A 14,299-nucleotide genomic window follows, 5' to 3' on the forward strand; every position below is an offset into this window, starting at 1 on the left:
GCATCTGTCCATCCTGTTGATTATTTACATTTAAACACCGAGATCGGGAATAAAATAGAGTTTGGAATTTAGTTTTTATTTGAAGTGACTTTGACTACTCTTCTACTTTAGGTCAGTTATTTTGCATTTCTTATTAGAAGCATGTGATGGCATTTTATATTACTTAATACACACAGAAAAATGCTAGGCTCCCAATTTCCTTAAAAGATGATTAGTCACATTTTTTACAAATAGAATTTGTATATATCACCACACTATACCTGTTCCTGAGAATTAAGAATTTCTTTTCCCAGTTTTTGCTGATATGTTCTGATTCATTTTTAATCCTGTAATAAATTTATAGATGGTTATATATATGCAGTATGTATTAGCTGCAAATGAACAATTATGAATTATTATTACCAGTACCTTTCTGACTTCTTTTTCTCTTTCTCTAACTTAGACTTTAACACTTGTATTTGCTCTTCCAAAACACGTTTCTCTTCTTCAATCTTTCAATAGAAGATACATCACAAAGTTAATGAAATGAATCCTGTTTGTATTGTTTTATCCATAAGTATGAAATGTTATTTCTATTAAAAGCATACCATCAAAAATAATTTGAGAGAACAATGAGTTACATTTACTTGCAAATTCCCATAAATTGGAAGAATGTAAGATCCCATGCCTCCATTTCCCATAAATGATTCACTTCAAAGCAGCCACTGTGAGACAACATTAGGAAGCAACCAAAATTTTTCTTCATCACCCCTCCCCTACTAGGTATCGCTTTTTCTAAATCTCTTCATTAAAGTGGCAGCTGCCCCCAGTTATTATATTTCCTCTCTCTATCAAAACTATCCTCAGGAAAGGATCTGACCACCTCAATCACATTAGAGCTATATGTTATTTCCCAGTATTGTTTATATTTTACAAGGGGATGAAGTTTTGGCATAGGAATGAATCTATGACTGTGGGGTTATAGGCATGTCATGAAATAGGTTTCTTTGGATGCGGCAGGGAGATGCCCCAGAATCATACTTATAGAGGCAATCGCTCTGTCCCTTCATTAGATTGACTCTTGGTGTAGCTTTCAAAGTCATTGCTACTTTCTTAGAATAGTCAGCATCCATATAAACAGTATTTAGGTTAATAAAAATGGTCACATTAGTCATTACTATACCTTAGCCATTGATGCTTGCATCTTTTCCCCATGCATCACAGCAGGTACTGCATGTGTAGCCTGGAGAGAAAATAAACTAAGGTAAATATAACATTTGAAATCAAGGCATAAAGATGTGGTTTTTCTGTAGTTTAGAGAAAGGCAAATGAGAAAAATTATGCTAGTTCCATAGGGATCTTGACTGCCTCAATTAATTTACAAGACTAAGGGTTTACACACTGCATTTGCAATTGGACAGTTACAATTGATTAAAACCAATGTTCCCACTATTGCTCTTTAAAAAACTTGTTTTAATGCATTACTCTGAAACTGTATATGGGTCACTGTACCACTATGTATATATTTTTAAATAAGCAGGCAGTTATCACCCAGTGAAGTCACAAGCTTTAAAAAAATTTTTTTTTCCTCAACTATCTTTTGGATTACATCAAATGAATCCCAGTTATAGATATAAAAATGCTGTATTTCAAAATGCTTAAGTAAATCACTTGTACTTTTTTGTTGTTTAGACTGTAATGCATTATTTGCTCATTTATTTAATAATAAATAAACTTTGTTTTTAAGTTTATTTACTTCTTTGGCTATGCCAGTCTTGAGGGGGTCAGTTCAGCCAAGCAGGGTCTGAAGCCAGGTCTGCTGAATAAAGTGAAAGGAATCCAGCACTCCCCCGAGCAATGAGAAGAGCAATAAGAGGAGAGGATGGCCAGGCAGGACCCTAAGGCAAGAGGCGCTGGTGTATGGTGAAGGCACAAGGTGACTGTGCCCAGGCCTGATGCCCAATATTCAATGTAAAATGGTATCTGGGTGATGCAAACTGTCCCTGTCACTCACCTCCGGCAACCTTGTCCATCTTAAAGGTGTCCTGTGAGTGAATGGTTTTAGTAGCCATTGAAGAATTGGGTTGGGTTCAGAATCTGATTCAACAAAATGTGAACTGGGACGGCACAGAGTGCCATGAAACTCAGGAAGTGACTTGTCTCAGTAGGAGAAGGAGCCTGAACACAGCAGTAGACATGAGAACGCCACGGGCGTCTGTGGAAACCAGGGGACACCCTTTCGGCTCCCACAAAGCAAAGAATGTAGGCTTGAGCATACTCTACTTACATTTGAAGGGACAGTGAGAATGCAGCTGACATTAGTTGCCACATATAAAAACTGACAAAATTTGCAATTAATAGTCATAAAAGTTATAATTTTTTAGTGTCTACTATGTGCCAGATATGTCACACATATTGCCATTTATTCTACTTACTAACATTAATTTCATCATCCCTGTTACTTAAGATTTTTAATGATGGAGAAGGCATGCACATTTAAAAAATGTAAGTAGCAGATAGTATATATGAACATAAATTCTCACTTCCAAGAAGCCAAAGGTTTTGCTTTGAGTTTTTCTCATTGTTATAATTATAAATAAATAGTGACCTTTATTGCTTTGGGCTCTTCACAAATAAAGATTAAGATTTAGAGCATTTATTTACTATATAGCACAGGGAACTATATTCACTATCTTGAAATAACCTGCAATGGAAGAATAACCTTAAAAAATACAGCTGAATCATTTTGCCATACACCTGAAACTAACACAATACTGTAGTGTTATACTTTAATTTTATCAATTTTACTTTACAAATATTATTTTATTTTACAATTTTACTTTTAATCAATTATACTTTAATTTTAAAAAGTAAATAAAAATAAAACCAATGGGAAAATTTTTTAATTAAAAAAAATAATTTAGAGCATTCGAATTACCTTCTACCTTCTCTCTTTCCTCACATGCTCTATTTTTTATTTGCAAATGTTTAGCTCTTACTTTGGTTGCCTTTATTATGGTTTCAATATATGAACGTCTATGTCATGATCTATGAACCCTCTGCTGATAATTTCTGATTATCTCCTGGCTGATAGGCGAATTCACAGCAGGGACTTAATCCGGAACTTGACCCTAACCCTCTGCTCTTATCTTAATTCACTCAACTCCAACTCCTATTCCATCAGTCCCCGCATCCTGCAGTTTTCTGGTGGTCCTAGAACTACCCAAATTATTGTTCCCTTGGTTGTCTCCACACCTTCCTGGAGAAAAACCACCTACCATCACCAGCATAGTGACAGTCTCCCCAAGGCCCATGTGGCAGGAAAGGAACCAAAAACAAAACCGGAGGCATAGCAACACTAATTTAACAAAACAGTGAAAGTCTTCATTTTCATCAGCCTTCCTTGCCTTCCAATGTGTGGGGATCACTCAGGTTATGGGAGGCGTGCACTTTGGGGGCTCCCTCCCCCTCTCTGTTCTCAAAGAGCACAACCCACTTGAAGTGCCCCCCTGACCAGGGCACAAGCAGTACACACTGCGTACTCTGCCATTTGGTTAACAGGGGACCAAAGAAACTGGAGGCATAAGAGCCCCAGACTTTGGAGGGGCTGCATGCAAGTGGATCTGCCTGCCAGTGCAGGAGACACAGGTTGGATCTCTGGTTCAGGAAGATTCCACAGGCCACAGGGCAACTAAGCCCTGTGCCACAACTACTGAGCCCATGAGCTTCAGAACCTGCACTCACCAACAAAAGAAGTCACCATGTCACCCACAAGAGAAGTAACTGCAATAAGAAGCCCAAAACTATTGAGCAGCCCCCCCTTGCCACAACTAGCAAAAGCCCATGCACAGCAGCAAAGACCCAGTGTGACCAAAAGTAAAAATCAGTGAATAAATTAATTAATTAAATGAAATAAAAAGAATCCACAGAAAGTTAGGAAAACAAACTGGCAAAGCAAAATCAGTTTCCACTGAGAAGGACATTTATATTTATTTCACTCTATCCAAAGTCATATCAGTAGTTGAAAGTTTATTTTAGAAATTGATTCTGTGTTTAAATTCGTGTACAGTAAAAGTTAGTTCCAATTTTCAAGGCTCCCTTTTCCTGACTCTCATATAATGATCAACTCTGTAATAACTAGAGGTAAAACCCTGCTAAAGCATATCTTATGTAAAGCAAATAATTATTCAATCTCTCCCAAAGACAATACTCTTAGCATGACAAAGATAGCTACTCTTTTCATTAAAAAAAAAAAAATGTACTGCATGTAGACTAGAGTGTTTGCTCTCCAGTTTGACTTGAACTTTCAACTCTGCTGTAGCACGTTATATTGAATCCTGACTCTGTCCACATTAAACTGTCATTTTGTTTTGCCAGCTGCTGGCATTCCACTTTCACTGGAATACATGTGCTGGTCTTTATGTGGTTACTTCATTGACAGGTGCAAACACCGGACTGCTAAACAATAGATAGAGGTGAAAATGAGTGGTAATAGAAAGTAGATAACTTCCTAAGTAGGACAATGTACATTAAATTATTACAAGGAAAACCAAACATTGTGACTAGAAATAATTCATTATAAATATTTCTCATATTCTCTTGAATTTACTTCAGGGAGATTCTTTACCATGTGAGTCACCAGGGCTTTATATATATATATATATATATATATATATATATATATATAAAACTAAAATCCATAAAATTAAGAAATAAGTTTTATTCATAACAGAAATCATGATTCTTAAATGTTTCCCATATTTAAGCATTTACAACAGGTTAAAAACCTACATTCAATAAATATAATCTAAATCTGGAATCAGTAGCCAAGGTTTCTATTAATAATAACAGAAGCACAATTATGTTCATTAGCTGTCATAAGATCAACCGTATTCCTTATCCTACCCCCTTTCTCCTTTTGTTCTCAATCAAAGAATCATTACATTCTTTAATTTCTCCCAATTTCTACAAACATCCCTCTTCTGAAACTTGGGCCATTCATTCTGGATTTAATACCTCCTTGAAATCTCTCCTTTAAACCATCAAATATATTACCATCAAAACAATGTTTCTAACTCAGGAAGAAAGATGATTTTCTGTCACTAAAGTTTCATTAATCTTGACTTTCATATTATCATTTTTTCCTAATTATCTTCTAAGCAAACTACTCTTTTTGAACACTATTGTGCCAGTGTGTGGTGGGTAGTGCGGTGGGGGAGGAGGGGCATGGAATGGAGAAAAACACAAGCGTAGGAAGAGAGGAGGAACAGCCTCTGCATAGAAACAAAATGATAAGAGACCATTAGCAAATCGACAGAAATTGCTTGAGTAAACTGTTACTTCTGTGGAGTGAAATACTATATGTAATTGATTACCTATATATTATATATTCAGTGGCACTGAACAGCCGTCTGACTGGGGGGATCTCAGTTCCCCGATGAGGGACTGAACCTAGGTATCAGCACTAAAAGCCAGAATCCTAGACAAAAATGTCGTGTATCTTAATTAGAATTCACTTGTATATTTTCAGCTAGAGAGACATATCACCAGAATTACTCCTTAGGTTGTTCAGGCTCATGTCTATCAGTTCTGGTGGTGTGAAGTCTAATACGGGTTCACCATAATGCTTTCAGCCACTGGATTAACTGGACTCCATGGCACTTCATGGCCCTGGTTACAATAACTCCTTGTTCTATTCTGGATAGAACAGAGCACTATCTCCCACTTAGAAACTTGTGAAGGAGATATTCAGGCTATTTTCAAAATTTTCAAAAAGCCTAAAAATCAGTGTACCTTGATTCCCTAGTAAGGTTGCATAGGCTAACAAAATGAAAGAGCTCTTTGGATTTGGCTGGCATAGAATCAATTCAGAGAGCTATCCTTAGTTACCTAAGGCTGGCTGGAAATGCAAGTTAGCAGTCACAGGTAACAGGTGAATAAGGGGAAATGAGTAGCTTTCCTTTAATTAGTTCATGTTTCTGAGGAACAGAGACCACACTGAGGCATTCCATGAAGAAAAGTCTATGAAAGTACATTCCTAGAGAAAAGGAAATTGACGTATGCCATAATTTATAAAAACGAAACCCTTGGATTTGAGGAGAAACCTGGGACCTAGGACTGCAGAGGTCAGGGCTGAAGAAGGTGACAAGGTGGAAGAGTTGGATCCAAAGAGGATGGCCGACAGCCCAATGCTGGCATCCGGGGTGGGGTGTAGCTACCTCAGGCCGATGCTGGGGAGTGCTGGTATTGAAGTTGTTCTGTGAAGTCTATCTGTGATTGAATTCACAGCAGAACTGGTGGATGCAATGACGGCAGTTAGATGAGTGACAGCACGTCAAACGGTCAGGGGGTGAGACCCAAGTCTGGCAGTGTCAGGGCTCTGACCAGATGACCTGGTGTTTGTGACTGGCCCCGACTTCCAGGGAGAACTGAGGAGAAACCCGTAGCTAAAACCCAGGAAAGTGAAATAAAGCAACACGCTGCAGTGAGGAGTCAGAAGACCGCCCTGGGAGCTCCTGAGCGACATTTCCTGCTACTACCAGGTGACATTATTAATTAATATTAATAATTGTTAATATTATAAATTCATGTCAGGACCTAGTGTCTGCCCCATGGTTCAGAGTGTCTACAGAAGAATAGAAATTGATACAAATCTCTTTTTCCCCTGGTTTCCATAGCAATATCTTAGGGCTTTAAATTAAATTACACTAAGATATCATAAATTTTACAAGTAAAATGTTATCATTGTTCCCCAATGAAAATAAACAAGAAGCAAAGCGTAAAACCCTTCAAGTGATTTAACAAAAAATTTTTTTCATTTGTGCAAGAAACATCGGAGCTTATTTTCACCAAAATATTTTCAGTTCCAAATATACTGTGAGTACTTATTTATCATCAAGCTACTTAGAATAATATAATACAAAAGTCAAAGCCACCTTTTGGCTGAATTTTGAATGTGATATTTCTTCAATTTTTCCATTTTGGTCTCTGACAGCAGAATCTAAAGATGCATTCACTTTAGTGGCAAATAACAAATTTGATTTTAAAATAAAAACAAGTAATTGTAGTGTATGATTTCAGTTATCTCTACATTTTAAAGTTATTTCTATTTGGGCCTTCCCTGGTGGTCCAGTGGTCAGGACTCGGTGCTTTCACTGCCATGACCCCCAGGTTCAGTCCCTGGTGGGGGAATTAAGATCCTGCAAGCCTCTTGACATGGCCAAAAAAAAAAAAAAAAAGAGTTATTCCTATTAGGAAACAAAGATTCAGTATGATTAGGAAAAATTTTGTTGTGTCAACATAATCAATGGGCTTCCCAGGTGGCTCCAGTGGTAAAGAACCTGCCTGACAATGCAGGAGACATAAGAGATACCGGTTCGATCCCTGGGTTGGGAAGATTCTCTGGAGGAGGGCATGGCAACCCACTGCATTCTTTCCTGGAGAATCCAATGGACAGAGGAGTCTTGTGGGCTACAGTCTATAGGGTTGCAAAGAGTCAGACACGACTAAAGCGACTTAGCATGCAATCTATCAAAATACAGTAAATTCCCTCTGACAGCCTCTGAAGATTGTATACGTGTCCAGGACGGTCCCAGTTCTGTATCACTCCACTACCATGTAGAGGGGTGGCGGTACAGATCAACAAAGAGCAAAACGCTGGCTTTTTCACATAGCTCTGCAGAACTATGAACTGCCTGCTTTATCAAGCCAAGCCCAGAGGAAAAAAATGATGAAACAATGAAAAGATTATATGATTTTCTTCTCTGATGGAGTTTATTTTCCACTTCATGTGCAATTCAATCCAGTAAAAGGAATGTATAGGAGAGGAATAGGGAAAGATCTTCCTTTCATCCACCTTACCTATAATATTCTATATCCATAATAATTCCACATCCCATAATAATAATAATTTTTAAAAGTTACTAGCTTGCAGGATGACTATGGTCATACTTATAAAACTATTGCAAAGTACTTCATCTTGCAGTTCTTGAATTGTTTAAATAATAGTGTTCCAGAGTTTTTATGAAAGTTTTTTTTTATGCTGTCCAAATTGCTTTGTATCGGGTGAAGTTTACGGATGGGAACACGACTGACTGTCCCCTGTCCCACTTCCCACACGGGAAGGTCCTGATGCTTTCTGCAGATCTAAGCACACGCCATATGTTTCATCAGCACAGACAGGTGACCCCATGGAAGCTCAGAAGTCTTCCAGAGAAGCATTTACTGGGCGCAGCCTTAATTCACTAATTACCCTGGAGCAGGGCTGGGGGTGCGGAGAGGGGGAAGCTAGGAACCCAGTTTTAACCTTGTTCTGTGAAACCTCAGTATTTGAAATGTTTTACAGCTATCAAAAAATAAACTTTACACAAAAACGCTGTCCAAACACAAATTTCACGTTGTGAAATCTTTCATAAATGGAAATCAGACAGCAATGTTCCTATCACACTTTTCAGACTGGCTAAATACTCCGTTTATCACCGTGTGCGCCACTGGGTGAAGCACGTGTGCTGTTCCCACAGAATGACACAGATTTCAAAAAATAAGTATGATTAATTAGATAAGGTAAATGACTGATGTAAAATGTTCCTGCAGCAAGCCCTCCTTTTGGTCATCTACACATGGTCAAGATGATAAAACCCTTGAGAGACAATTTTTAAGAAGTCCGACTACCTCGGTATTGACAAAATATTCAAGAGTTCTGAGAAACAGGAAAATGATAACCAGAGTACATATATGGAGAATTCATCTACAATGAAGAATATACCGCATGGGGAGGTGATGGAAGGGAACACTCACTATAATAGGATTATCATTAACAAAAGTGAATATGAAAGTAATAACAGTGTGCTAGAAAAATATATTTCACATTAAAATCAAGTCAATTCCTATGAAAATGTTAAGTCCAGTTTACGTCATCTCTCCCCTCCCCCGGTCCAATTTTTACTTACTGTTACACATTAACTTCTGAGTCTCTGCAGCTGACAAAATGTACTGTTAAGCTTCAGAACATCTAGATAACAATCATTACGGTCAGAAGGAAAGCCTGGGACACTTAAGAGAAAATCCTCATGACACTTTCTCAGATATCCTTTCTCCTCATCGTGGTGTTTTGGTGTTTTTTTTTGGTCTTCCCTTCATGATACATTTTCCCTGGGGGAGAACAGGCAGTATTTTTGCCCCTTGTAGCTGGGACTTTGGAAGCTCAGTTTTGATCTGTAAACAGGGGACACTGGAGTATCTAGTCTGCAATGCCAGGATTGAGTTAGAGCCCTGGGCTTTCTGCAGGGACCAGGCTGCTCTGTCTGGGTTTCTGACCCTGCTCTGCGATTCTCCCACCATCATCTCAGAACCTCAGACTACAGACCCCTGGCACGCACCCCGATTTCACAGCAGCTCAGAGGTTTCTGGAACACGATGTCACCGTGGCCACAGGCTCCCTAAGTCTCAGGCTTGAACTAGAGCCCCTCACCCAGTAAGGCTGGACCCCCCACCCAGGTTAGCAGGCAGCACTGCAAACTCAAGTCCAGCATTTGCTTTTTGCCTGTTTTTTTTTCTTGTGTGTGTGGACTTCCCCCTGTCCTGCCTCCCTCAACCCCCACTGCCCAACATACTTCCCAGACCTACATTCCAAAAAATCTTACTTTTGGAATCCAGTCACTGGTCAGGCATGCACCATATTCTCCAAGTGTCATTCTCCTCATTGGGAAATGACATTGGTTTCCGGCTGTTGATACTTGCTAACTCTCTGCAGAGTGGAAGTGCTTATCGGGGAGAGTGTTTTTTTCTCAGCTCCTGGGCTTTCCTTCCAAGGGGAGTGACTCCCCACTGAGCATCACGCCTGGCCTCCCTCCACCTCTGCTCCCCTCCGCTGGGTTCAAGCAGTGAGGCTCCTGCCTGGTGAGTGCTGGAGGGAGGTTGATGCCTTTTCCTGCCCTCTCTGGAGTCAGAATGACACAGTGAGCCAGATTCTACTCTGTCCTCCTGCCCTGAGTGCTGAAGCGGTAGACTCTGCCCTCTGTGAGAGGAGGAGGAAGAATGTGGGGACATATAGCAACAAGAGGCTGGGAAACCAAAATGTGCTAGTGGACGGACTCTCTCCAGGAAATGCTGTACCTTGCAAGTACGTGTCACCAATCAGCATCAAAGCTTCCAAATGGTGTGGAAAAGGACTTATGATCAGTTGCACGATTCACAGTGTCCACAGGATAGATCAATTGCTCAGAGAAATGCAACTATTCCCATAACTAGGGGAGTACTGTGGCAGTCCAGTGGTTAGGATTCTGCACTTTCGCTGCTGACGACGTGGTTGGGGAACTAAGATCCTACAAGCCTCTGATAGATACTGGGCAGTCATGAGTTGGAGATTTTACACCTTGAAAGTGCTTGGAAGGTGGCTTCTCTATCTTACTAATTTAACAGAGATCCACGAAGGCTTGGTGACTAAGACAAATAAACCACCAAGCTAAGCACAGAGGTGGCATCCTCCCGGGTAAGGTAAGGGGCCTGATGAGCACACACTGGTGTGGAAAGAGCAGCCAGAGCCTCCTTTCCAGATGCCCACAGAGGTGGCAAGGAGAATCGAGTGTTTGAGACACTGGCCTTGCCGCTGGACCAGAGGAGCAGCGCTGAGGTTGCGGCAGTGCTCACAGCGCCCTCTGTAGGTGAGGGTGTCACGGGCTGCGAACCAGTCTCACCGTGGGTGGCTCCTCCTTTAAAGTCTTCTTTGGACTCTTGACCCTCTTGGTCTTAGAAGGCGACGAACGGATGGAGGAAGAACGTTGCCTCAGAGAACTTGCACCTGCACTCTTGGGCTGTGAGGGCCACTGGGCTGAAAGGGTCTCTTTCCCCTTGGTGCTTCTGGGGCTCTGGCACAGAAGAAGAACCATTCTGTTATTAGCCATAATGTTATTCTCATTATCTGTGTTTCAGATTCACCTCCCTCTCTTTGGCTTCCTTGCCCTCCTCTCCTGAGCTAGAACCACAGGGTGGAAGTCTTCAGTCCCAAGGGGCCTAGATCTAGTCTTGTTCCCAGTTCCACCATCCCTTATCCCCCAAGCCCCAACCCTGCCTGATTTAGTCTGTGGGTGGGGCCTGTTTTTCCATCCCTCCCACTGATGCTCAAGTACTGAGACAAACATACCAACAGATCATTGATTTCTGAAAGTCCCTGGGAAGGTGGGATCTTTGTGGGGTGGGATGAGGTGGTAGCTTGAGCAGTGTTTCATACTCCTAAGAAGGCCGCGGGCGCAGGGCTGGCAGGTAGAAGCCACGGGACAGGAGCCGGAAGGGCCAGGGCACTGAGCCTGGGGTCGGGACACCAGTGACACCTCCTGCGCGCTCTCTGCCCTCGCGGCTCTAAGCTAAGCCCCAGGTCCTCGCCTCCCACTCACATGCCTTGCCTCACTTTAAGCATTTTCTCCTTCAAACTCAGATGCAAGAAAGTGAAAAGCCTCTGGATGGTGTGTATAGGTTCTTCAACTCAGATGCCCAAATATGAGATGAACAGAATAAAAGAAAAAGAAAATAAAGAACTTAAATGCCAACCTTGGCAACTATAGCGTCATACTTTCTTCTCATTTCAAGGTCCTCTTTCTGCTTATTAACCTGTGAAATTAAAGACCTGTGTCATTTGTTATCACTTGCAAAGATGAAAAAAGAGAATATGCAGTAAACCGTCCATAAGCAATGAAAGAGTAGCATTTTAAACCATTTTGCTGCCCAAACTATTATGGGAATATAAGTCACAATATTGAATATAAATAAATTAGAAGAGAAAATAAATTCGCTCCCAGAAGAAAAAGTACTTTGTAATAGAGCTTATAGGAAAACATGCAATTGTTTGCTTATGTGTTTTTATTAACATTCTTGTGTGCCAGGCACTGCACTGTGTTGCTATTCAGCCATACTGCATTAGGCTCTTAGAATAACTAATATAGACAGAGGAGGCTTGCTGGCTACAGACCAGGGGATTTTCAAAGAGTCAGACACAAATGAAGCGACTTAGCATACACACAAACCTTGCCTTCAAGCATTTAGGTTCTAGCAGAAAATGAGTTTCAAAAAGGTTCAATTAAAAAAAAATTACATATACCAAAAATGTATGCAGTGCAAATATAAGTTAGAAGTAAAATTAATATGACCATCTGACAAGAAAGAGAACAACAGCCATAGTGTTAAAGCTCTCTGTGTAATTGACACGATCCTATAACCACCTCCAAACCGAGAAACCACTATTCTGAATTTTGTGCTTAGAATTCCCCTTTATTTTCTTGATTAATTTTTTGTCAGGTTTATAGACTTACCACTTCATCCCATTGGTATCCTTAAGCAACCTACAGATTTAGTTCTGCTTACTTTTAAACTTTTAAAAAAAAATCATAATTTATGTGTTCTCCCTTAATGTGTTCACTTTATAGCTTTTGAGATTAACCCTTGTTGATACTGGAAGCAGTTCATTCATATTTGCTGCTGTATACTATTCAAGAGAACAGTACAGCATAATGTATTTATCCATGATGTATTTATACATGATGTATTTATTCCCTGTCAATGAACATTTGGGAAATCCCAGGTTTCTTCTTTTATATACAATATGGCTTTAAATATTCTGGAACCTGTTCCCCCAGGCACATGTGCTAGGATCTCCTTGGTGATGTTATATGCCTAGGAACAGAACTTTGGGGCATATTTTAAGAGAAAGATCAGCTTCAGCAGATAACCCAAATTTGTTTTCCAAAGTTTCCATAACAACATACATATTCCCCAGCAGTTTATGAGAATTCTTTACTCTACATACTTAACAGCATTTGGTAGTTATATTATTCCTGAAACCAAGCACATTTTCAGTCAGTGTTCATTGGTCACTGGGTTTCTTCTTTGGTGAAGCGCCTGTTAAAAACTTCAGCCCAGATTTCTATTGGGTGGTCCTTTCCTTATTGACCTGAAGGAGTTATTCACATATTCTTGAAAGCAGCTTTGTGAATACATAAATGGTGTGAATATTTTTGCAAATTTGTGGCTAGATCTTTAAAATTTCTTTGAGGCATCTTCTGATGAAAAGGGGCCCTTAATTTTCATGGGGTTGAATTTTATTAATCAATTTATTTGGCTGCACCAGGTCTTAATAGGGGCACGTGAGATCTTTAGTTGTGGCATGTGGGGTCTAGTTCCCTGACTAGGGATTAAACTCGGGTCCCTGCATTGGAAGTGTGGAGTCCTAGCCACTGGACCACCAGGGAAGTCCCTGAAACTTTTAATCTTCCATTTACACCTTGTTTATTTTGTGTCTTATTTAGGCAATAATTTTCTACTTTGAGCTTACACAATTTTCCTCTAAAATTAAAAGAAAATCTCCCTTCATATTTGAATCCTTAATTCATACAAAATGGATATGCATGTTATGAGGTAGGGAGCCAATTTCATTTGAGGCAATTGTTTAATCAATTGTCAAGAATCTTTAGTGAAAATTCAACCCTATTTGCACTGATCTGTGGTACTGATAGATACTGAGTATTTACGTATGTCTGGTTCTGCTACTGGGTTCTCAATTTCCTCCCAAAGCTCTGTCCATGTCCCAGGATCATGATGTCTTAATTACCTTAAATTTATATTAATAACTCACAGAAGTCTCTCCCTACTCCATCATGTCATTATTTCACCTTGTTTCTTAGCTATTCTTGACCCTTGTTCTTCCATATTAATTTCATTTTTAAAAACTTTATTTATTATTTATTTTTGGCTATGCTAGGTCTTCATTGCTGCTTGAGGGCTTTCTCTAGTTGCGGCAAGCAGGAGCCGGCTGCAGTGCATGGGTTTCTCTGGTGGGGGCTTCTCCTGCTGCAGAGTTTGGGCTCTAGGTGCGCAGGCTTCAGCAGTTGAAGCTCCTGGGCTCTAGAGTTGTGGTGCATGGGCTTAGTTGCTATGTGAGTATATACAAATCAATTTGTATATACAAATCAATTCAGAGATAACAGTTAAACAACATGGATCTTCTGAATCATGAACATGGTATGTTTCTCCATCTACTTAAGTCTTTAACTTCGGTATTTCATATGGTTTTGTACATAATTAATCACATTTATCCATAACTATTTCACATTTTTATGCTATTGTAAATCAAGTTTTTTTTTTAGTTGGAGGCTAATTACTTTACAATATTGTAGTGGGTTTTGTCATACATTGACATGAATCAGCCATGGATTTACATGTGTTCCCCATCCCGGTCCCCCCTCCCACCTCCCTCTCCGCCCGATCCCTCTGGGTCTTCCCAGTGCACCAGGTCCGAGCACTTGTCTCATGCATCCAACCTGGGCTGGTGATC

The 14,299-nt window shown here is 40.0% G+C and overlaps 1 protein-coding gene across 1 annotated transcript in view; it reads right to left on the reverse strand.

Moving 5' to 3' along the window:
- The window catches only part of C9H10orf67 (chromosome 9 C10orf67 homolog), a 96,385-nt gene that overhangs the window by 22,447 nt on the left and 59,639 nt on the right, over positions 1 to 14,299 (reverse strand). The window contains exons 9-13 of the mRNA XM_070471865.1: positions 11,524 to 11,583; positions 10,674 to 10,844; positions 1,163 to 1,222; positions 409 to 491; positions 261 to 326 (exon numbers count right to left, since the gene is read on the reverse strand). Of these exons, the coding sequence (XP_070327966.1) occupies positions 261 to 326; positions 409 to 491; positions 1,163 to 1,222; positions 10,674 to 10,844; positions 11,524 to 11,583 (440 nt within the window). The remainder of the gene's footprint in view (positions 1 to 260; positions 327 to 408; positions 492 to 1,162; positions 1,223 to 10,673; positions 10,845 to 11,523; positions 11,584 to 14,299) is intronic.

The sequence above is a fragment of the Odocoileus virginianus genome, chromosome 9 (assembly GCF_023699985.2).
Source record: "Odocoileus virginianus isolate 20LAN1187 ecotype Illinois chromosome 9, Ovbor_1.2, whole genome shotgun sequence".
Taxonomy (NCBI): Eukaryota; Metazoa; Chordata; class Mammalia; order Artiodactyla; family Cervidae; genus Odocoileus; species Odocoileus virginianus.